The 24,565-nt window shown below is 44.1% G+C and overlaps 1 protein-coding gene across 3 annotated transcripts in view; it reads right to left on the bottom strand.

Annotated features, from left to right (window-relative positions):
• MYO18B (myosin XVIIIB) overlaps nucleotides 1–24,565 on the bottom strand; it is a 239,968-nt gene that overhangs the window by 107,571 nt on the left and 107,832 nt on the right. For all 3 annotated transcript variants that reach the window (XM_016124218.2, XM_036221665.1, XM_036221666.1), the window contains 7 exons: nucleotides 17,733–17,852; nucleotides 17,279–17,387; nucleotides 13,693–13,817; nucleotides 9,119–9,273; nucleotides 5,282–5,405; nucleotides 4,278–4,478; nucleotides 409–519 (listed from right to left, as the gene is read on the bottom strand). In XM_016124218.2, coding sequence (XP_015979704.2) covers nucleotides 409–519; nucleotides 4,278–4,478; nucleotides 5,282–5,405; nucleotides 9,119–9,273; nucleotides 13,693–13,817; nucleotides 17,279–17,387; nucleotides 17,733–17,852 — 945 coding nt within the window. The remainder of the gene's footprint in view (nucleotides 1–408; nucleotides 520–4,277; nucleotides 4,479–5,281; nucleotides 5,406–9,118; nucleotides 9,274–13,692; nucleotides 13,818–17,278; nucleotides 17,388–17,732; nucleotides 17,853–24,565) is intronic.

The following is a 24,565-nucleotide window of genomic DNA, read 5'->3' on the forward strand; positions in this document are numbered from 1 at the left end:
CAATAAAAATGGTTTCTAGTTAGTAAAATTTCAAGAGTCTATTGCTTTCTTATGTACTGTTTGAAAAGTCTGCAGAGAGCTTGGATAAAAATGTAAGAAATTATTTGAGTTGGAAGGGAAATAGCCAGAAGGGACTGGCCCCTTCTTGAAACATATAAATCCTTTCCCAAGGCATTATAGGCTCTTGGCAAAAATCTTAGCATGATTATGCTGGACAGTTCTAGAGGCTTCCGACTCAGTAAGTTTTTGATCATATTTAAGATATATACTTCTGCTCCAGGACCTTTGAAAGCACTTAGGAAGCTAAGGTCTCAGGTGGTTTCAGGAAGAGCCTGTCCCCAGGCCCTGCATCCCCCTCACTTTAAGGAAAAGGGCCCCAGGGCATAGGTGTATTTGCGGCTCACATACCCGCTTCTGGCAAGACTGACGCACATCCTCCAGCTCCTCCTCCTGGTCCTCGCGGTCCTTCTGGTGCATCTGCTTCATCCGCACTATCTCCAGCTCAAAGCGCTGGCGGAGCTGGCGGGCAGCAAGGACAGCATATGAAGGTGACCCTCACCCACTCCCCTGGCCCTCTGTGTCACCCTTGGCCTGCCAACTGCATTTTTCATTTTTGGAAAGCATGGATGAGAGTCAAATTATCCTGCCAGGAACTCAGGAAGGTCAGAAATAGTAGATAAATAGCTCAAATGCTGCTTCTATCCACCTCTGTGTTCATAACAGACATCACTAATCAATCGCATTCTTTTCCATTGAGTTTAGATGTAGCCTCAGAATCCACAACCCTCTTAAGATGAAACAAATTTGTCATCCCTGGAACAGACACCAGTGATGTTTTTTTGAATGGGTGGATAGATTGGTGGATGGTTGGTAGGACAAAAGTTTATGAAGATACAAAAGTCTGGAGAAGGAAATCACTGGCCCAAGATGTACCGTGGACAACTCACTTTGCCTCTGCTCAGTTCCATTCCTTTAGAGAAAACAAACATTGTAGAATGCTACTATGAGAATTAAATGAGATGATCCATGTAAAGCACTTAGCACAGTGCCTGGCACATAAATATTACTTTCTCTTTGCCCATTACTTTGAAAACAGAAAGGACTATTCTGTCTCTTCCCGGCAGCCTGACATAAGAGCTGTGTTCCCATGAAAGAGTCATCTCTTAAATGAGACAGTCCCAAAGTTGCCTAGAACAGGCAGAAAGCTGTGCATGATGTTTAAACTGTGTGATGTTGTATAAAAGTTTCCGAAATTGGAGGCAAAACTCATGGGTTCTGGTTCTAGTTCAAGATTTCACTTTCTTGATCTGCATAATTGAGAAAGTGACCCAAGCTCTTGCTCCTCAAATTTTGTGGCACTTTAGAATTTCCTAATGCGTTATTTAAATTTAAATTTCTGAGCTTCACCCTAGACCTATCAAGTCAGAATCTCCAGGGTATAGGGTCTAAGAAGCTATACTTCTCAGCTTTCATTTATCTATGCTCTTTAATGCTGTTGGTCCATGGAGCAGCATTTGGATCTCCAAAGAATGGGTTACATTGTAGAAGCTCTAACCAAACTTCTGGAAGGTTACAATTACTGTCCATAACATGAAAATTAAGTTGGGGGAAAAAACGATCTTGGTTTTTTAAAATATTGATAATATTCTCTGCTATATAGGACTAGGTTGAAGGAAAAAAAAAGGATGCTATACGTCAGAGCCCCTATTACAGTCTATGACATGTAGTATGCTCACTTTAAATGTCAACTTCCTCTCTTGCCTCCTTTAAAATGACAGAGGTTATGGGAATATAATCCAAAATGAGGAGCTTGAGCAAGTAAATATAATATTTCTTTTTCATTTTTTCTCTCCTCTTGGACATTCCTGACATCTGCAATACCATTTATGTCAGGCTTATATGAGTTAACATAAAATCCCCTAGAAAAAGTGCTACATTGTAATCAATAAAAATCTCCTGAATATCTGCAAGGGCACAATGCAGTAGGAAGTTACGGGTACAGCTAAAGATGAATGAAAGTGCTGAGTCAGCCTCACCTTCTGCATAAGGTAAGGATGGACAATTAGGAAGCCGCATTAACTTTTCAAGTCCGTGAGGTCAAGGTACTACATTTTTGCTTCTGAGCACTGAGTGGTATCCTGGTAGTATCTTAAAGAGTGAATGTAGTTTTCCAAAGTGCATGCTTCATTCTCGACTCTGGGTTGCTATGTGATGTATCCTCCATGCCCCTTCCTGTCCTACAGAGATATTCCCCCTCTTTTGTGAACCTTCACAGATTCATAGCTGGGGTTGGCAGTAAGCTGTTGGATCAACAAGGCTTTGATTTAATTGTACAGATAAAGAGATTGAAGTCTAGAGAAAACAAAAGGCTTGCCTAGGTCATACAGGCTGAGCTGCCTTGTGGACCCCATCTGGATGGGACCATATCACAGCTTCTTAAATGCCACATGACTTTCTTGCCTCCAGGTCTTTGCACACTCTATTCCTTCCACCTGGAATTCTCTTGGTCAGCCAACTCACTCACCCTTCAGCTTTCAGCTTTGGTAAATGTCGCTTCCTCCAGGATGTCTTCCCTGACTATTTCCTCAACTCAGCTCCCAAGACCAGATCTGCAAGTTATATTTTCCCACAACACTCAGCATGACTATAAACGTCGACAGGGCAGAGACCACACCTGGCTTGTTTGCAGCTGCATCCTTAGCATCTACACGGTGCATGCCACAAAGTAGGTGCTTCATAAATACAGGTTGACTGAGTAAAGAGTCTATTTTCTGAACTGCTCCAGACCCTGTCCTTCCATGTTCACAGCACCTGTACCTGAACACTCAGCAGGCTCCGACCTGATGGCATGGGGGTAGGCAAAAAGCAAGGGTTGGCATCCTAACCTTAACCGCACTACACTCTCCACCCCTAACCTCTAACCACACTCCCCCACCCTCCTACCCATCTCACGAGCACACACACACTTCATCAGATCTGCTCAGAGTTTCCTACTTTACATATTTACTCTGCCTGGTCAGACTTTCCCAATTTTAAAGCCTATTCAAAATAATTTCCCCTTAGGGAATCCCACGTGAGAAATTTCTTTAGAGCTAAACATCGGGAAAAGCTTTGCTTTCCCTTGAAAAACGGGCCTGTTTTTATCTTGGGGATAATAAAAAGCATGCAACTCACATTCCTCTTTTCTCTCTGGCCACTAGGAATTTTAGAGCTAAAACAATTAAGTGTGTAAGATTACTTGTTTTGCCTCTCTGCACATTAATTCACTGTCCACACTCCGCCTTAGCGTCTGTTTTAATTTGCATTTTTCTAGTTTGGATTGTTTTATTTATAATTTTTCTCTTTTGTTATGCATACATCTTATAAGCTGCCTCGAATTCTTTATAGAACAAGGTGGGCATGTAAACAAACGAGCAGACAAATAAAATATTCATCTGATAGTTCATTGAGAGTGCCCGTACTAGAGTATTTGATATTCCTGCGTTGTTCCCCTTATTTTATATTTCTCAAATACTAGCACTCCCATCTTCCGCAAGAGTGTACACGGTACTATGCGCATAGTAGGCAGTCAAGGCACCGTGGAGTCCCATGGCCCAGGCTCCAAATCTCATCCCTGCCACTTTCTCCATATCTCTGGGCCTTGGTTTCCATAACTGTAATGAGGTGGGGGCGGGGGGAGGTAACACGACTATCTCATCCTATAAGATACTTGTGGAGATTCATAAGCTAATACATGGGGAGAGCTTGAGGCTGAGCCTGGTACACAGACAGTGCTCAATGAATGTCAGATATTGGGTCAACAGTTATTAACTGAGCACCAGTCATATACTTGGCCTCATTCTAGTTTCTGGGGTTTCCCTGATGAGCAAGATCAACAAAAAACCCTGCCTTCCTGAAACTCAGATCCTAATGGGGGAGAGAATCATTGAACAAAAGTTCTTTTAAACTACTATTGAATGTGATGGCAGGTACTGTGAAGAACAAACTGGCTAAGGAGATGGAAAGTGAATGTGGCTTGGAGATGAGGCTAATTTCAAGAAGGGGACCAGGGCAAGCTTCTCTGGGAGGTGGCACTGAGGCTAGCAGGGGGTAGGAGTGGGCTAGAACATAAAGAATTTGAATGTCAGACCTAGGGGTTTCGAGGTCCTCTGGGGTAATAGGGAGCCACAGAGGAAGAGGAGCAGCTGAGTGAGGTAACCATGTTGCATTTTAATAGCATCCCTCTGCCTTGGAGACAGCATGGATCAAGACATTACCCCTGGACAAGCCTCCCCTACCTGCTCCAGCTGCTTGATGGTGTTTTCCTGCTGGTTCTGGATTTTCTGTTGCTCAAGGGCACTGGATTCCAGCTTCCAGAGCCTCTCCTTCAAGCCAGCGACACAATTTTCCCCCAGAGATGGTGACCCCATTAGCTCCTGCTTTTGGGCCTGTAGCATCTCCACTTCCTGCTTCAGCTGTGAGGTTTCCTGCTCCTTTTGCTATGGAGACAAAGAGAGCAGAGATCTAGAGTCACATGACCATGCTCCCCATCCAGGGTTAGCTCTGTTACCTACTAGAATGGGGTTTTCCACTTTTCAGTGCATGTCCTCTCCGCCTCTGCTTCAACAACCCTAACAGTGCCCCCCATGGGACGCCAAGGGCTGCTCTCTGGAATAGCACAGACAGGCAGAAGTGAGAGAGCAACATCATTGCTCCTAGAGTTAGACCTCAAAGCACACAAAGGGAGTTGCTTGCCTCATTTGTAAGCAGTGCACCTCCTGAGGCTGGGATTGAGGTGGAGCAGGAAGGAGGCAGTATGTTCAGAAAGGACTCTTCCAGGTTAGAAAGTCACCTCCAGAGTCAAGGAACTTTGGGCTATATCATGAAGAGATTCGGAAGTTCTCCCAGGGGTGATAGGAAGCCACAGCAGGGTGAAGAGCATCTGAGTGTAGTATCTGTGTCATATTTTAATAAAACCCCTCTATATTGGAGTTGGCACAAGACAGGGCTCTGCCACTGGATAGGGGTACAGCTTATTCTATGTCAAGCCTCTCAACCTGCCAGGCGGGCACCTTGGAATTCATGCGGGTGACCAGAGCAATTTCAATACATCAAGCTAGGGAGGTCTGATCATCACCTGTTATCCCCTGTTTGTTTTACTAAGGCGTGACTCCAGCTGGCTGGCAGACCAAGACCCCACACAGAGTTCCCTCCCTGTCACCCTTTATAGTAGGTACACAGTGAGGTTTCCTGAGACTCAGCAACCAAGCAGCAAGAGGGCTCTGTGCCCTCCATCCCTTACCTTCAACTGTTGCTGAAGCTGGCCTAGTTCCCACCGGATGCTGGTATTCTCCTGAGTCACTTTCTCACGGAGGCCCTTCTCAAACACAGACTCGCCAAGAGCCTGGGCCAGCTGCATGTCAAACCTGTCCAGGAAAAACATGTGTCATGGCACCCAGGAGGGCCACACCTGAGGCAGGGAAGGAAAGGGGCTGGGGAGAGGCAGTAAGCTTGCCGAGAACCAGGAAGGGGCAGAGTGGGGGGATGAAATAAGGGAGGGTTTACTTGATGTTTTTATGTGAGGTTGCAGATGTGGCGTAGGAATCTGGAATACCAGAGAGCAACTTTTAGAATTTATATATAGTTTCCACAAAAATATAGACTACTTACTTAAAACATAATAAAAATAAGAATAAAACTAAATATAGAGAATAAGAATAAAAAATGTAAAGAGAACACTAATCTATCTGGTTTGCCAATATATGCCAAAAACTTTTAACCCTACAAGGCCCAGGTTTGGTATCTAACAATTATTGATCCGCGAACAGATGAATGCAGATATCTACATAGAAAAAAAAGATACCCTGCATTTCATATTTTACATGATGTTGTTGGGCTTATGCACTTACAACCAATATTAGAGTATGGTAATTATTGATAAAATGCTGGACATTTATACATTCAGTCTTTTCTTTATTCGTTTCCCCAGCAGATAACACAAAGCCTATACAGTCCTATTTGGGGCTGTCCAGAGAATTAGAAAATGGCTCATTCGGGGCCCACCTTCCCCTCTAGGATGGTGAAAAAGCACTTCCTGGACTTTACATCATCTCATGTAGTTATCTTGGCCTTTGATCCCTATTACAGATGAGGAAACCGATAGAGGAGGCTCTGCCAAGCCTCAGTGAACAGTGACCTTGGTCACTTGCCCTCAGAGCACATAGAAAAGCCCACTGCTCCAGGGAACTTGGTGTGACCAGAATAGCCAAACTGGGAATGGGGGTTGGGCCTTGGAGAAAAGACCTCTTATTACAAGATTACCCAATGTTCCTTAACACTAGATAGTCATTCTAAGCTTCGGACTTCTGAGAAAGCCAATATCAGGTCATATGAGGGAGCTCTACAGTTGGAAATGCCTAGGAGCTTTCTAATTGGCTGTTGGTGACATCATTCATAAGGTGCTATTGGTTGCCTCTGAATGGAAACATTGTGATGATGATAATAATGATCTAGCAGTCCCAAAGTGCCCGGTTCTGGGCTGGGGGCTGTGTAGTCCTTCTAACAATTCAGAAGAAACATGTTATTGCATCTATTTTACGGAAGAGAGGTGGAACGATTCAGCCCAAATTTCCAAAGTGGTAGAAGTGGGATGGAGCCCAGGTTCTCTACTGTCTTCGCTAGTCCTCCACCTACCTGTCCATGTCCTGGGACAGGTGGGGGAAAAAAGTAGGAGCCAGACAGAAACTGATGTTTCAAAGGAGTCCTTGACTTAACAGGCTACCTAATACCAAAGAATGGTTCCTACAGACCCCAACTTCTGGAACACACCGACTGACCGATCTAGGCCAGACAGATTTGCACACACCCTTCACCCCACTAGGAGTAGGGCTGGAACCCAACCTCTGGTGAGTGTGGGAGTCCAGCACAGGCCTTACTCCAACAACACAGGCTGGGAGTTCCATCCTACTTTGGAACTGAGCTTTGTGACCCATGGGATAACCATGGCAACAAGAAGCCACCCCTAAATGGAACCATTCTGAACCACTCTAAACTTAGAAGCCAAGGTGAGGCCAGAAAACTCTACCAGTATGGAGACATCTCTCCTTCCTGGGCCCAGAAAACTAAGAAAGCAGCTGCATCTACAATTTGATGAAATTTAGAGAGAGAAAAGTATTGGTAGCTCTAGGTCTCTCCCTCATGATAGTCATTCTGCCTGAATTTCCACTATTAGTCTGAGACTTCTACTGCCCTCACAGTCTTCCTGCTAAAACATGAATCTGCCTGGAAGGATAATGGCTGCTGTTAGCAATTAGCATCAAAACATAAATTAACTACCGCAAAGAGATGGTAGCGGAGTAGAAGGCATCACAGGACAGATGTAAGTCTTGAGAGGAGGAAACGTAAGTGTGAAGAAATGGAGACTTTCGCAGGGCAGGGCATTAATGGGAAGGGTTCTTCAGTACCTGGAATGAGGGATGCTGCCCAAGAAGGAGAGGGAAAGACCAAAGAGATGGAATCTTCAGGCTAAGCAAACTCCAGGGGCAGACCCCCTCACCCATCAGACAGCTTAACCCCTCTATAGAGCCCTGCGGAACAGGAGAGGAATCCGCAGATGAGAACCAAAATCATCACAGCTGGCAGAGACCTGAGAAATGATGGAGTCCGTGCCTCTCCACTTACAGGCCATTCTCCAATACTAGGCAGCCTGCTTAAGGCCAAAGACTCCTCTGAAACATCAATCATTCTCTGGCCCAGAGAGATGGTATCATCCGACAAGGTCATTCAGAATATTACCAAGGTAGGACTAAGCCATTTTCCCCACTACAAGGGCAAGATTTAGCCAGAGCACACATGGGAAGGTGGAAAAGAAAACAGTCGGATATCATAGATAAGATGAGAATAAACCTCTTATTTAGGGAGAAGGCATGCTAACAACTCTAAAATTATTTCAGATGAAGAAGCCAGCTCAAGAAAGCTCAAGGATAAAGAAGAGAAGCAATATTTAATGCAGATCAAGTTCAAACTCTATACCACTTCCATAGAAATATAATTCAGCTTGCCACCTCCTGGAAAAGAGGCACACTCAGCAAAACCCACATCCTGGCACACGTAGAAATGTTCTTCTGGATTTTTATCCCAGACCTTCTGAAAGAGGCTGTGTTTCACCTATTTGCCTCCTATGAAGTTTCCATTAGGGCTTGTCTGGCTCCAAATAGGACCCTTGCACAACTGACCCTCTCACCAAGTGAGCTGAAGAACTTGAGACATAGCCAAAGTGCCCAGTGATTAAAGCATTACAGGTGCTGAGGTTTTGCAAAGGAAGCCTGTGAGTGTAGACCTGAATTCCAGTCTAGCCTCCACCATTAGCTAGCTGCGACAGCATCCCTACAGGAACGCGAGCATGGGGACCAGTTGCAGCTTCAAGACGAGTGTCTTGTTCGTGGGCAATGTCCAGTTCCTGCCAGAATTTTTCACATGCTCTGAAAGTCTAAAATCTTAAGTGAAAATGGGAGTGACTCCACTTTCTGGCTTCCTCTTCATTTTCTTTCCCCGTGTTCGTTCAACAATAGGGATAGACAGGAACGAGAATTTAGTCTATCTTGATATACTAACTGTTTCATTTAGTGCTCACCACAAGGGGGCATTTTCATCCCCCATTTAAGGAAAGGATAAGAAGCTGAGGCTGAGGGTCGAATGACTTGTCCAAGGTAACACGACTTAGAAAGAGGCACAGCTGGGACTTGAATCCGGGTGGTTTGACATCAGCACTTGCACTCCAAACCACCATGCTAAGCTGTCTTCGCTCTCCATAACAAACCTGTGACTTGATAAATGGGGATGTGGAAGCCCAGAGAGGCCAAGAAAGTTCCCCAAAGTCATGTGGTCAACTGGTAACAGAGCTGAGACTGGGGAACAGAAAAGAATCATTTTTTTTGCTGGATTCTTGAGATAGCCTTACAGGAATAAGGTGTGTGTGAGGGGAGTAGGGGTTAGGGCAGAACAGGGAAAGTAAGCCGCATGGATGAGGATCCCTAGCAGAAGTGAAGGGGCTTAGGAGGAGAAGCTGAAGACCCCAAAAGACCCCAGTATCAATGCAGCTCACCTGGGTGCCCAGATGATGATGTGGAACTTAACTCACTTTTTTTGTTTTTTCTCAAGCTCATGGTTGCGGCTTTGCTGGTTCTCCAGTAGGAAGCGAGTGTCTTCCAGGTCACAGGTCAGATAGTGGCACTTCCTCTTCAGTTGGTGAGCCATCTTCTTAGCCCCCTCATAAGCACTCTGCAGCTCCCCCAGCTGTGGGAGTGACAGAATGAATCACCCTGCTCTGTTGGCACTGAAGGGCTCTTTACCCCTTATTTCAAGCAGCCACCATTTCCAAGACGAGCATAATGGAAAGAAAATAGACACTAAAGGTGGAGAAACTCTGTCTTGCCCACTTTCTACCTATGTCACCTTGAGGAGGCTACTTCTCTGAGCCTCAGCTTGCCCAGGGGTAAAACTAAGGTAATTCTATTGAACTCTAGGGGTGACTTTTAATTTTTCTCAATAATCCAAATGACAGCACTTCCACATAGTCCTAACATGCCCTGCCTGCCTCATCTTGACGGCCCCTTGAGGACTATATAAATAATATCCCCATCAGCTGGCACAACCTGGGGAGCTATATGAGGATTAGCCTGGAAACAGCCAAAATGATACATGGAGAAAATCTGACTGGAAAACCCATGAGACAGGCTCTAAAGGTTAGAGCAGTTAACGGCATTTTAGACGGCTGACTTACACAGGCACGCACACACCCATCCGTAAACAGAGAGCAAAGGCTTTTGCATCTTCTTCCCAGGAAACACCCTCCCACATGTCCTAGTTCAGATCTGAGAGAGAGGACAACTCAGAACACTTGTTTTGAAGAAATGGCCTCATTAAGAATTGCTTTAAATAAGCACAACGCTTAGTTAATGAAGCATGTAATTCTAAATTCAGTATTTGAAGGCAAATGGGATGTTTTCTTATATTCAGCAGCTCAGAAAAGGTTATGGTTTTATTACTTTTTAATGTAACATGCCTATCCCCTTTCCTTGGGGATACTGACCTGACTTTATAATTCATTACTAAAGCACTGGGCTATTTTCTTGCAGTTGTCCTTCTTTGTTTTTCTGCAGTTCGGGATGTCTCTTAAAGGACCACAATGTAATGTCCATCTTGGATGCTACCAGTAAAACCATCACCACCATGGAGGATAATGAGTCTTGCTTCCATTGTTTATAAAATCCCACGTGATCTTGCCCTGGCACAACTCTGCAAGGCGATCTCATGATACTTTTCTCTCACAGTGAGGGGATGTATACAGTAATAGTACAGGCAAATATGACCTCAACTCTCATCATGCGTACCTCTAAAGGGGAGACCAAGAAGGAAGCAGATAATTATGATACGGGGTGATGAGGCTTATATTTGGAGAAATTCAGGCTCACCCCACCCAACCTGTGCCAGGGAAGACTTTCTGATGGGAATGACTTTTAAGCCGAGACCTTAAGGACGGCTGGAGCTATCTGGGTAGGGGAGAGAAAGAACATTCGAGGAAGAGAAAATAGCATATGCGAAGGGCCAGGGGTGAGAAAGAATAAGGTGCATTTTGGAAGGAGAAAAACACAACAGTACAATGGAACAGAATAGAGAGCCCAGAAATAGACCCACCAAGCCCAGTCAACTGATCTTTGACAGTGGAGCAAAGGCGATACAATGGGGAAAAGACAGTCTTTTTGATATAAGGGGTTGAAACAACAGGACATCCACAGGCAAAAAAAATGAATCTAAACACAGATCTTATACCCTTCACAAATCTTAACTAAAAATGGATCACAGGCCTAAATATAACATGCAAAACTATAAAACTTCTAGAAGATAATACAGGAGAAAACCTGATGATTTTGTGTTTGGCAATGACTTTTTAGATGTGACACCTAAGGCATGATCCATGAAAGAATTGATAAGCTGGATTTCATTAAAATTAAAAATTTCTGCTCAGTAAGAGACACTGTCAAGAGAATGATGAAGATCGAGATAAAAAAAAAAAAAACTTACAAAAGACATGTCTGTTAAAGAACTGTTATCCGAAATATACAAAGAACTCTCGAAACTCAACAATAAGAAAAACAATTAAAAATAGGGTCAAAGACCTTAACAGACATCTCAGCAGATAAAATAGATGGCAAATAAGCATGTACAAAGATGCTGTACATCATTTGTCATTAGGATCATGGGAAATTCAAAAAACAATGAGATACTACCACACACCTACCCGAATGACAAAAGTCCGGAGCACCGACACCACCAAATGCTGGTGAGAATGTGGAGCAGCAGGAGCCCTCATGCATTCCTGGCGGGAATGCAAAACGGTGCAATCACTTTGGAAGACAGTTTGGTAGTTTGTACAAAACCAAACCCACTCTTACAAAACAAACCAGCAATTGTGCCCCTTGGTATTTACCCAAAGAAGTACAAACTTATGTCCGCATAAAAACTTGCACACAAATGTGTATTGCAGCTTTTTTCATAATTGCCCAAATGTGGAAACAACCAAGATGTCTTTCAGTAGGTGAATGGATAGATAAACTGCGGTCCATCCAGACAATGGAATATTATTCAGCACTAAAAAGGAACGAGCAACCAAGCCATGAAAATGTGTGAAGGAACCTTAAAGTCACACTACTAAGTGAAAGAAGCCAATCTGAAAAGGCTACATAAAATGTGATTCCAACTATATGACATTCTGGAAAAAGTTAAAATTATTGAGACAGGGAAAAGATCAGTGTTAGCCAGGGGTTAAGGAACAGAGATGAATTGGTGGAACACAGGGAATTTTGGGGGCAGTGAATCTGCTCAGTATGAAACTATAATGGTAGAAACATGTCATTATACATTTGTCCCAGCCCATAGAATGTACACCATCAAGAATGAACTCTGAACTATGGACTTTAAGTGATAATGTCAATGTAAGTTTATTGATAACAAATGTACCTGATGTACTCTGATGGGGGATGCTGACGGTGGGGGCAGGAGGTTTATGGGAAATCTCTGTACCCTCCTCTCGATTTTGCTGTGAACCTTAAACAACTGAGTGAGTTTGGACTCAGTGGTCTGCTGGAGCTGATTTATACTGACTTATAAGGGCTGATTCTGCACAACTCTTCCCAGTTCTACAATCAGTAACAACACAATGTTAACTTCAAATCAGTCATGGTGGTAGTATTTACACCATGGAAACCGGCAACTGGCAAATACTATACATCAGGGTGAGGGGTTGTCTGTTTAATTTCAGAGAACTGGGTTACCAGCATACCACTAGTTAGAATGTAGACGAGAGGTGGTTGGGAACAATGCAAGACAGGTGGAGAGGCTGAACCAACATTACATTCATTCCTCTAGAAACACAAGGTTAGGTTACATTATGTTTGCAGTGTCAAGCTTCACTTTTGAGAAAGAAAATTTCAGAATATCAGAAATGCGTAAGACACAAAACCAGAGCAAAAAAGGTAGATAATGACATTATGACATCCAGGATGAGGGAGGAGAGGAGCAGTTGATAGATCCAGAAATATCCCTAAGGATAGAGGCTGTGTCTGAATGCCCAGACTGAGACAGGAGACAGGAGACAGGCCCCGGGGCAAAGTGGGGGTTTGGAATGAAGACCCTGACACTCAGGCAGGACCCTCAAAGAGCTGCACCTCAGTGAGAGGGGACAAGTTCCACCCACTGGCCTGGAAGTTGGTAAGAAAGCCTGCTACCATTCTGGCTCTGGGCAGGGGAGAAAAGATTCTCCATAAGAAATCAAAACCCCAGGTCTGTGCTTTGTGTAGATTCAGAGCTCTAATTGGCACTGTGCACATGCTGCAAAATTCTGAAACTCAGAATTCAGCATAATGCAAGGGGCTGCTGCAGAAGAGCTTCCTCCAGAGGAACACATCCACATCCCTGTAAGCAGGACTCCCATTAAAATCGATACATAATTTTTAAAAATAAAACTACGATCAACTCGCAATAAAAAATAGCTAAACACACCAAAAACTTTACTGTGAGAGTCAGGAAAGGAATAAAAGGATCATTCCTTCTACAGCGCAGATCACCTGAGGCTACTGTGGTGGGAATAGAGGAACACGTGGAAGATGAGCTCAGAATCAAGATTTACAAAACGTACAAGGAAACAATCCATTCTTAGAGCCAACGTAACTTGGAATAACAGAACAATCTGAAAGAGACTCTGAAGCATCCTTGGCTGCCGTGTGGCAGGTGGTTGAGGGGAGAGGCCGGAGGCAAGGAAGCCAGTTAGGAGGTGGTTGCTCTAGTTCAGATGAGAGATAGAGGTGGCGGATTAGAATAAAGGCAATGGAAATGGGTAAAATTCGACTATTTCATAGATGAGAAACCTGAGGCCCAAAATGGAAAGTGATTTCCACAAGGACAAAGCAGAAATGGACTGGAACTCAGATATCCTGAGTTAACGTTCATGTTTTTTATATCACAGAGTAGTCTTTCCCAGCGTGGAATACCCACAAGTAGAAAAAATATTTCCCAAATCCCACAGTGACTGGCACTTGTCGTAACAGTGGAGGTGGAAAAAATGAAATGTTTGGCGCCCCCTTCTTCCTTCCCCAGCTTGAATAGTGGAGGCGAGAGCCCGTGCTTCAGCGATGCAGACAATCCACTACCTCCTACCTGCTGCTCCAGCTCTCTTCTCGATGTCAGCTCTGAGTCCAACCTCTCCTCAAATTGTTGTAGGCGCTTTCTGAGAAACTCGTTCTCCATCTGAGCGCAGTCGAAGCGCATTTGCCACTCGTCCTCTGTTTAACAAAGTTGGGGAGACCAGGATGAAAGGCTAGGTGAGCGATAGGGGTGCTCCTCCGCCTAATTAGCTCTTTGTACACAATTTCACAATATTAATAGAGTTCCTGAGGCTTAAGCTTGGACTTCAGGTTAGGAAATTCTGCTTTAAGTCCAAACATACTTAAAAAACAAACAAACAAACAAACAAAAACACAAAACACTTCCTTTAGGCAGCCTGTCCTGACCACCTTGAGTTGTCTAAACTTATTGACTGCTCGTAGTCTAAACTCAGTTCCTTAATACTGTCCAATTTCTCCACAAGTGTACATATAGTTTTTCCAAAAGAAAAATTCTTATGGACAGGAGAGATGTTTTAGTCACTCGTGGATCCTCAGCACCTTCTAGAAGAGTTCCCTACACACGGAAGTTTCCCCATGTTGATTACAAATTCACCAACTGGAATCATCCCACTTGCCAACCACGTGGGGTAACAGCATACATAATCAGTGGCTGTTGGCCGAATTAACAAATAAATTAACAAATGACTAATAATTAAATGTCAGTCAAATTCATAGCAACAGAGACAGTCACAAGATGTCTCCATGAGATAACAGAACAATCCCTTGATTTGGTGAAGATCTTTTTAAAAATCAACTGCTGATTGGTGAAGACTATTTGGTTGAATAGAATAAGCTAGATCAGATTATGATTTCTTTTTTTTTTTTTTCCTTTGACCATCTAAATAATGTCCTATGAAGTAATGGAGCTGTAGAAAACATTCCACAAGTGAATGAACAGCTTAAAATAGAGACCATCCAAACTTCATCCACCTCTCCATTTACCCGCCTCTCTCTCTCAGTTCATTCATCCATCTATCCAACTACCCCTTATACATTCTTCCATCTACCTTCTACATATCCAAACACTTATTGAGCACACTAATGTATACCAGGCATAAGAAATAGTAAATAAGAAGCCATTCCAGGAGACTCTAGTTGGGGAGATAAACATGTTAAAAGACAACTAAAGCCCAGCATGACTGGGGCTTTCAGAAGGGAAGCTTATGGAAATACAGGAGATGGCTTAAACTCATAAGGGCAGCAAACATATTTTTGTTCATCATTATGTCTTCAGGCCTAAGCACAATACCTAACTTATCATAAATGCTCCATAATTTTCATTGGATATGTGGATTGATGGATGTTAGCGTGGAGGGATATAGGTGGCTACATGGATGGGTGGGTGAGTGAACGGATGGATAGATGGATGGATAGGTGGATTGATAAATGGATAAATGGATAGAAGAGTAGATGAAGAGATGACTAAGTGGATGGATGGTTGGATGGTTGGATGGATGGGTGGATGGATGGATAGATGGATGGATGGACAGACAGGGGGATGGATGGACAGATAGTTAGTAGCTGGCTAGATGATGAGGTCTTGAAGAAGGTGACCCCAGTAGGGATTTCCACATAACTGACATAAATAGAAGAATGGCATAATTGTAAGGAATTCGAGTTTGTTCAAGTTCCCACCAAGGTAAACAGTATCATCATGGGGGAAAAAAAATCTGACTCCCCACTCAGAAAAAAATCTCAAGTAGCAAACGGGATAGCCTGAAAAAAAAAAAAAAGAAAAAAAAAGAGGAAGCAGAAAACATTTCTGAGCCCTAAACAGGAACCCTGTGCTAGGATGTGCTACGGAGTGAGTGGTATGAGTGGGGAATGTGAACAGATGAGGAAACCATTCTCCTTTCTTCAAGGTTGATTCCCACCTCCGACCTCACTCCCCATGGGTGCCATTCTTAAGCAGTACATTACAGCTCAGCCAGTCACATTTTTTCTTGGGTTTATTTGACCTCCTCCTTTACATTGCAAGTTTCTCGAGAGCAGGGCTCAACTATATCCCGTAGTGCCCAGCTCAGTGCTGGATGCATACCACAAAAAGTTCTCTTTAAATCTTTAACCATGCAAAAAGGAAATACATGGAATATTTTTAATAATTTACTCTTCAAGCTTGATCCATGGTAGAGGTTGTGGTAGCATTGCAGTGGTGTGATTAAAGTGTTTTATTGCTTCACCAACTTTCCTATATTTTAGAAATTTTCTATAATGAGTACGCATTACTTTCATAATAAAAAACAAAATATTTGTGGGTTGGCTTCCTGGAAATGAGCACCCAGAGCTGAGAGCCCTCATAGCAGTGTGACTAATGTGCTCGTGAGCTATGTACATCTCTTCTCTCTTTCAACTCTCTGTTTCCATTGGAAAACAAACTGGGGAGTCAATGCTCTTCTGGGAAAATCATGCTGTCCCCCACTGCTGGTTCTATGCAAACACCTTTCCTACTCCCTGTGTGTACCCTACTTTGTTAGGTCTCCTGTATTAGAGAATCTCAAACTCTTTCATATTAACCTCCCTGGTAAATGTCTGCTCTAGGGATAGCCAGGAGGACAGGAGAACCAGAGTGGAGTAGAAGGCAAGTGTGCCTTGCCTCTTTCCCACCACCTCCAGACCTCTGTTCCTCTGAGTGTCCCTGACATTTCTAGGGCATAAATTCCCTGGGAAGGAATCCCTGAAGGAATGATGTCAACATTTTATAAAAGCTGACAGACACACTGGGCACCCTTCTCACCTAATTCATTTAGACTGGGGAGAAGGGTTGACCAAGATGTCACCGTGCCCATTCAACCATGGTATGTGAGTCTCCAGGCAACTGTGTAGGATGGGCACCTCCAGAAATCCCTGGCTCTGCGGAGTGCATCTACCTAAACTTGGGCGACTCAAGTGTCCTCTCACCTTCTCTCCATTCATTCAACAGCTGCCGGGTGCCTGACACTGCTTTTAAATGGGGATAGTAGTAGTTTCTGCTCCACAAATTGAGCATAGACAATGATCCCACTATTAGTAGTAGTAGTAATAATGATAAAGTAACTAACAGCTACGTAGCGCTCTGTGCCATGCACATGGCGAAACACTTTCTATTAATCATTTATGACTACATCCTCTGAGAGATTTTATAAAAAGGCACAACAATTTCTATGCTCCAAATCACTCATGAGAGATGGAATCTAGATTTAAATCCAGAAATGCAATTTAATAGATTTCACTTTTAACTACTGAATTGCCTTCCTCAATTTTTATATTAAAATTATTCATATGAAGTTGCCTTGCCTTGCTTTTATTTTGAATCTTTCTTGGTATTATTAGCGAACAGCAACTGTCACACTGATAATTTATTATTTGGGATATTGTTGAATACTGTTTAATTACTTAATTATTTGCCTGTTCCACTAGACTGTCGGCTCCAGGAGGCCAAGGACTCTTCCTGTCTGCTCTGCCAAAGTCTCAGCCCCTAATGCAATGTTTAGTGCAAAGTAAGTGCTTAGTGTGAATGAATGAATGAATGAATGAGTGAGTGAAATAAAAGGACAACTTTTGCCACCAACATACAACCCCAAGAGTTCTGATCTGCTCACCTCCTCCAGTGTGACTTCTTTCCAAGTCATTCAACTGAATTTTCTGCTGGGCTTCTTCCAACTGCTTCTCGACTTCTCCCAACTTCTTCTGGACTTGCTCATACTTGTTCTGAAAGAAAGGCCTTGTGGTTCAAACTCCAGCCAGCCAGAGGCCTGGGCTGGCTTTCTCATCCATGGTGCCTCTCAGACCAGACTGGCATGCCCTGCACAATCCGCACCATGGTACCTCCATAGCCAGGACTGTCCACCCTCTGCACGGTCCTTACCCAGGGCACCTCCAAGGCCAAAGCTTAGCTAGACCCCATCCAAATGTCTCCCAGGACCTTGAGCATAGGAGTCAATAAGCCTGTGCATCTTGCTTAGGCTCATTGATTACAGATATGAACACAGCGGGGCAGGCCCAACCACTCCCAGCCACCCTATTTGTTCACCCCCACCACCCAAGACCACTCACCTTCAGCTCCTGGACCTCCCGGGAGGCCCGCAGCCGCTCTGCCCGCTCACTCTCCAGCACCTGGCAGGCCACGTCCCCTTTGAAACGCTCATCGGCAAGTTCTGTGGTCAAGTCAGCAAACTGGGATGGAGAGGGTTAAAGCAGTGTCACTTGGGACCACCGACACTTCTCCCCACATACACACTCCAGAGGGCCACGCTTGGACAAATCGCTACCTATCATGGCACAGCATCCCTTCAGTGTAATGACGTGGTGAAGAGCACGGACCTCGGAATTTTATTGATCTCGGTGTGTGAGAATCCATGGCCCAACACTCACCAGCTGTGCGACTGACCAGGCACGCTGCCTATGTGATTCTCAGTTTTCTCGGCTTTAGAGGCCAAGGGATAACTTATAGAAGTGTTCTGAGAATGAAATGAAATAATCCACATAAAGCTTAGTTCAGTGCCTGGCATATACTAAGTGCTCAATTTAAAAAGTTATTCTAGTAGAAATTCTCCGTAGCCATCCTTCAGTGAGCCATCTGTCTGAACTGACCAATAGACTCCCTCATAAGACACATTCACAGGTGCCTACCATATAGAAATGCTCTCAGCCAGGAGATCTCTAGGGTTCCCCATGGTCCATCTGCCTCTACCAGGTGAGAGCCATGCACACTCTACATCAGTTGTGAGTGTCGCCCGCTCGTTCTTGCCTGTTTCAATTTTACCATAATTACCTATCCAATTAGCTATTGCATAAACCTATAAAATGTGACTTGATGAAGATTTTCTACAAAAACTAGGTTGAATGCTTTGGAAGGAATAAAAAAAAAAGTGAGTTGCTTTTTAAAATTCTGTCAACTAGGGATAGGTGTAAAACTATAAAAAAAACTAGAAGTAAAAAATTATTTTCTGCATTCAAATTACTTTCCTATTTTCTCTGCTTTAAAAAATCGAAATTAGGAATTATTAGGCGCATGGTTGAAGAAGCAGATCTTGAGTCAGATGCTGGTCTCCAAGTTTTCGGTCCTACCTCGATGAGTTAACATGTTTAAAGGTAAAAATAAAAATGTTTTAACAAAAACAGTTCCCACTTGCACTGACTTTTTTTCTCCAATTAACTGACCAATTACAGATGCCAAATAGGTCATGGCTTCTGGGGTATTACTGTTCCAAAATGCAGTTTTCCGGGTTCCAGATATGCCAAAGAAAGTGAGGAGAGAAACATCTGAGTGGACTGTTATGAACAAGAGGCTTCGAAACGACCTTGTACAGAAGAGTCACTCATGGAGCAGAAGCTGCCTCTTATGCAGTGAATAAAGAGGCAGGGGGAAAAAAATAGAGTCGAAGTATAGAGTTCAGGTCCAGATATAACAATTAGCATGTTGTGCAACCTTGGACAAGTCTCTTCCTCTCTGGGGCTTTGGTCACGAGTCAAAAAACGCATTGAATTAGATGATGCCTATTGTCCTCTGTCATTCTGATTATGCACCATAAATGTGGCACATGAAGACATCGGCACACTTTACTCTCCCATCAGACCCTCTGCAGTGTGCTAAGGGGTGGTGTTATCACGCAGACACTAAGAGGCCTTCACAGTGTGGCAGCCAGCTGCCCTGCCAAACTCATCCCCGTTATACTGTCTCAAAAATCACCTAGCTACCCCGTGAAAAAACATCCCCGAGACATATCGCCAAGGGCAAAAACAGCAAAGTTGCAGAAGAGAATTTCGGCCTGTTCCCATTTTTGTGTGTGCTTGCACAGAAAAAGGCACTCCCAAACTCTTAATGGGGTTTGTTTTTTTCCTGGAAGCGTGGGCTCACGGGGAACTCCAATTTCCTTGTGATGCATTTCTGTACTGCTGATTTTTTAAAACTTTTTTGTAATAGGAAAAACGCAAAACAATAAATATCTTTTTAAAGTAGTCCAAAGAAATGACTATTTCTTTTAATTGAGCTGCGGAGACTAGAGCTGCTCTGTGCCTTCCACGCGCCCCACCTTTTTTCCTCCTCTAGCCCGTCTGCTTTTCATCTTGTTGATCCACCAGTGATTGCTCAGACCACAATGCAGATTTCAATAGAAACAAAAGAAAAAGGAGGCTTAAGAGGAATGTTCCGAAGTCACACAGCAAGTAAGTGGCAGAGCTCGGACTTGAACCCAGATCCAGTCAGATCCAAGTAATGACCACGACTGTCTTTGAGATGAAGTGTCCTTTTGCTATTCCTTATACTGTTGTCTTTGAAGAGTTCTGGATAAACAGTTGCACTGCAATGACTTGAGATAGTTGTTAAAATGCAAATTCCAGGATTCTTATGTCCCCCAAATCATTATCTCTTTGGTGGGACCCAGGGATCTAAATTTCAACACGCTCCTGGGTGTTTCTTAAGCATAACAACGTTTAAGAATTACTGCCATAGAAGTTGCTAGGTTCTCCTAATCTTGGCCTCACACTTGGTTTTAGATGGGTTAGATTTGCTTACGGGCACACAGATTCATTGTAACTAGAGAAGTGATCACTTACATTAGGCACCAAATACGGGCCAGTGTAATCCAGGAATGCCCCAGAGCACGCTCTAACCCCCGCCCCCATCTCTGCAATCAGCATTGATCTCAAACACCAGGATTATGTTCTCTCCGCCTTAGCTAATTCGTGTGAAATTTAATTTGTGCTAATCAGCCTGAGCAAAGGGAGCACAAAATTAATTTAATTCATTAATTTTGAGTTCCACAGAACCCAAGTCTGGAGCCCCAAGGACAATTAGCCTTTTCAAATTGGGGAAATGACAGATATTTTTTACAGAGGCAAGTAACCCCTGACCTTCCCTTGTTCCCACAAATCCCTCTGTCTTCCCACATGTAGGGGCCCAAGGGCTTTGACCACCAGAGGTGAGAGGTAGGTAGGCTCTATGCCCAGAGCTATTGGGTGAATAAGAATGAAAACCGATTTAGCAAGGGAAGAGCCTGGCTTGCAAATCTAGAAGGGTCCTTGCAAATTATTCAAGTACCAATTAACTAAAAATGATTCTGAAACCTCCCCTGGATCTACCACTTGGCCAAATCATCAGAAACCCTCTTTCTCCTTAGGGATAAAGACTCCAGGGTCTGCCAAAGAGAAGAGACAGGAATGAATGAATTTGCTGTACATTTTGCAACATATCAAACAAATATATCCAGAGCGAGGGCACCATTTGCTGTTCAGAGGAACAGTAGGTAATGGGGATTTGATAGCTTCCTAAAATTGAGCATGTGTGATCTAGGGCTGTCACTGCCACGAGTCATTCATTATGTGAGCACCTACTGTGTGCCAGACTCTGCCCTTAAGGAGCCCACTGTCAAGTTGAGGAGACAAGAAAACTGTATGTGGGGTGCCCTGTCTTAGCCCAACCTGCCCTTGGCTCTTATATACAAGGACTCTCAAGACCCCAAATCATCTTTCTAATAGAGAGCAAATGCTGCCTTTTCACCTTCCTCTACTTCTCAATTTAACTGAAAAAGGATCTGTTCTTTATAAGCCCTGATATGAAAATGAGCTCTCACTCATCAAATGCTGGGGATAGGCCTGTGCTAAATTCTTGGAATATGCCATCTTCTTTAAATTCATCAAATGCCTTAAGGAAGGGGGGTGATATTTTTGTTATTTCCTTTTCACAGAACAGAAAACTGAGGAACTGAGTGGCGAAATGATTTGCTCAAATAGTAGCTAGTAAGTCACAGAGGGGGTCTAGCCTGGGAAGCCTGAGTCCCAGGTCCTAATGCATAACTACAGGACTGACCTCTGTCCCACAGCCACCATCCATCCTGCTCAAGCTCCCATCCCTGGGGGTCAGCAGAGTGGGAGCCATCAACCACCTAGAGCAGACCAGGAAGCAGTGGATCGGGAAGATCAAGTTAAACAGCCAGTGGGGTATGGATCAAAGGCCAGATAAGACCTGAACCCCAAACACTCCTGCAGGGGCATGGCCAAAGGGAACCTATGTGGACCCCCAGCGGAACAGAAGCCCCATCCCCATCAACCTGCGAAACTAAGAGAGAAAATGAAAAAAAAAAAAATGAAAAAAGAGAGAGAGAAGACGAGAAAATGAATCAATAAGTGAAGGGCTGACCTAACTGCATAGCCAGCTGGCTGGTCAATGTGCTTTGTCAAAAAGATTAAGCCTCAGCTTCAGACTTCAGTCTGTGGTGCCTGCCCCCAAAGCTGCCTCAGTCATTAGGGAAAATGGAGAACAAATCTCTAGCTTAGTGGGGTGCTCTGCGCTTCACCTAGAGATGCTGGGAGCCAGTTCAGACACCACCCTATACATTTCTCTTCCCAGCCAGCACATTACCCACAACTAAGTAATAGTAATAGCTACCTTAATAATCATCACTACCACAGATAGTGCTTACAACATGCCCAGCACAGGTTAATTCACAGAACCTTCAGCAACTCGGAGAGGTACTGATGTATCCAGATTGCACAGGAGGAAACTGAGGCACCAAGGAGTAGACATGCACCCAAGGACCCAGACACCCAGTGGGAGAGCTAGCTAGGAATCAAGGCAGCCAGGCTCCAGCCCTCACTCCTAACTACACCATTAAACTGCATCTTGGGGGCTCAAAGAATATGTGCTGATTATACTAATAAGCGTCTGTGAACCAAGGAGTAAAGGGGGTGCTCCCCAGCCTCTGGTCTTTGGTGAAAGTGGGGCCACTTTCCTAAGAACACCAGGAGAAGGGTCATGATTCCAAGTGGGACACATGGGGATGACACATTACCAGCTGGCCTTGGGGGTAGAAGGGGCAGTATGGGCTTTTACGAGCTTTTAAAGGGGTCTTCAAGTTCTCTACCGCCATAGCCCACCTCTCTCCCCCCAAGAAGAATTAACTCCTTGGATGCTATCACCCACACATCCTGTCTTGAAAATGTCTTTTGGTTCATCCCTCCCTCACCTTTGGGATGAAGTCCAAACATCTAACATGACGCTCATAGCCCTTGTGATCTCACCCAGCTTCATGGTCTGACCCCCTTACCCTATAACCACCCCCGGCACATGAGACACCACCTCACCCACCAGGACCGCGGGTGCCAGACCAGGTCTCCGCACTCTGTCTCTGCTCCTGTTTTGCCCTCTGCCTGGAACGCCTCTCCAGCTCATCTCTGGCCAGCTCCTGCCCATCCTTTAAGACTCCTCCTCCAAGAAGCCCTCCTGACCCCACTCCCAGTCTGGGTAGATGCCCCTTTTCTATCACAGCCTATTTGGATCCAGCCAGACCTGGGTTCAAATCCCAGCTCTGCCACTCACCACCCAGGTGATGTTGGACAAACCGTTTTATTTGTCTGGGCTTCACTCTAAACATAGGGGTACTAACACGTTCCTCACAGTATGATTTGAAGGCAAAATTAGATAATGCAAGTAAAAGATTTATCACGGCGCCTGGCACAGACACATTGCTCATTAAATGTTACTTTAATTATTAAATTTAGCATTATTCCATTCATTTATTCACTTTGCATTGAATGCTTCTAGTGGTATAGAAATAGCAAAGATAATATCATTCTCTTCAAGGAACTCAGTCTGTTGGGGGGAGAGTAAAAAGAATTCAAATACATATTAGTAATAATGGTGATGTCTAAAGACTTGCTATGTGTGATAACTGCTTTATAGGTACCTATTATTGTCACCATTTTATTGATGATGACACAAAGGCTCAGAGACTTGAAGAATTTGCCCACAATGCTTTGTACAAAAAGTGTAGAAAGCCAACCATCCTGACCAACCTCTGTTCCTGTACCAGATAAGCCAGCTCAGGTCATCGTACTCATCCCTTACCTTTCAGAGCTCTTGGCATCTTCATTTTTGTTACAAGATAGGTAGAGAAGAGATTATGGTTTTGATTTTTATATGGGGAAACTGAGGCACACAGAAAGAACATTCCAGCTTGTACCCTGCTCTGTTGGGCCTTAACTAACTTCACAGTGATTATCAATGAACACACATTATGGCCACAGAGCCTCTGAAGCCAGCTGTCTGCTGGGAATATACCCTCCCCAGCATGCCCTAGCGGTTAAGGCCCAAGAGATCCTGACATTCTGAGTTGGACAGGAAACCAGTCTGTCTTATCTCCTAGGAATTAGAGAATACCACATCATCCCCACAGAGGCAGAGAGCTGTGGCAGGGCATGGAACTAGGAATCAGAAGACCTGGGATGTGATCTAGGCTCAGTAACCACTTGACCACATGACCCTGGCACTTCCCTCATCATCCTAGAGATAAGCTCCCAGCCCCACTCAACAACCATCAGGACCAAACTCCCCCAGCGCTTTGAAAATAGACTTTCTGACCTAAATCTCCAGTCCCTACTGTATCCTGGTGGATCCTCTCAGCAATTCCTCACCAAAAAGGGACACCGCTCAGACTAATGAGGCCAGACATTGGAGCACACAGGCCTCAGTCTTTTGCCATAAATAAGGTCTTGGGAAAGCCCAAAATATATTCCAGAGAGAGAAGAACACACACACCTCTCTCATATATCCCCCTGATCCCCCACAGCCTTATAGGTACTTCCTACAAGAAGACAGGCCAGCTTTCTTGTGAAAATAAAAAACCCCACTTTGCATCAAGGCAGACTTTGCACGCTTGAAGAATATTTATAGCCAATTTCTCCGAGGCTCCTCGTCTCCTCTTCTGCTCCTTTACAAATGAAGCACTTAAATCATTTTGCAATAATGTTGTCTTTTTAATAAGCCTAGTCAAATGGAGTTTCCAATGATGAGGCACAATGTGTCTCAGCTACGTTTCTATCGACTGCTTCCACCCCCTACTGTGACAAGGGGGTGGGGTGCAGAGGCTGTGAATAGGGACTGGGGTGTC

Source organism: Rousettus aegyptiacus, unplaced genomic scaffold (assembly GCF_014176215.1).
Source record: "Rousettus aegyptiacus isolate mRouAeg1 unplaced genomic scaffold, mRouAeg1.p scaffold_m13_p_5, whole genome shotgun sequence".
In the NCBI taxonomy this organism is placed as follows: Eukaryota; Metazoa; Chordata; class Mammalia; order Chiroptera; family Pteropodidae; genus Rousettus; species Rousettus aegyptiacus.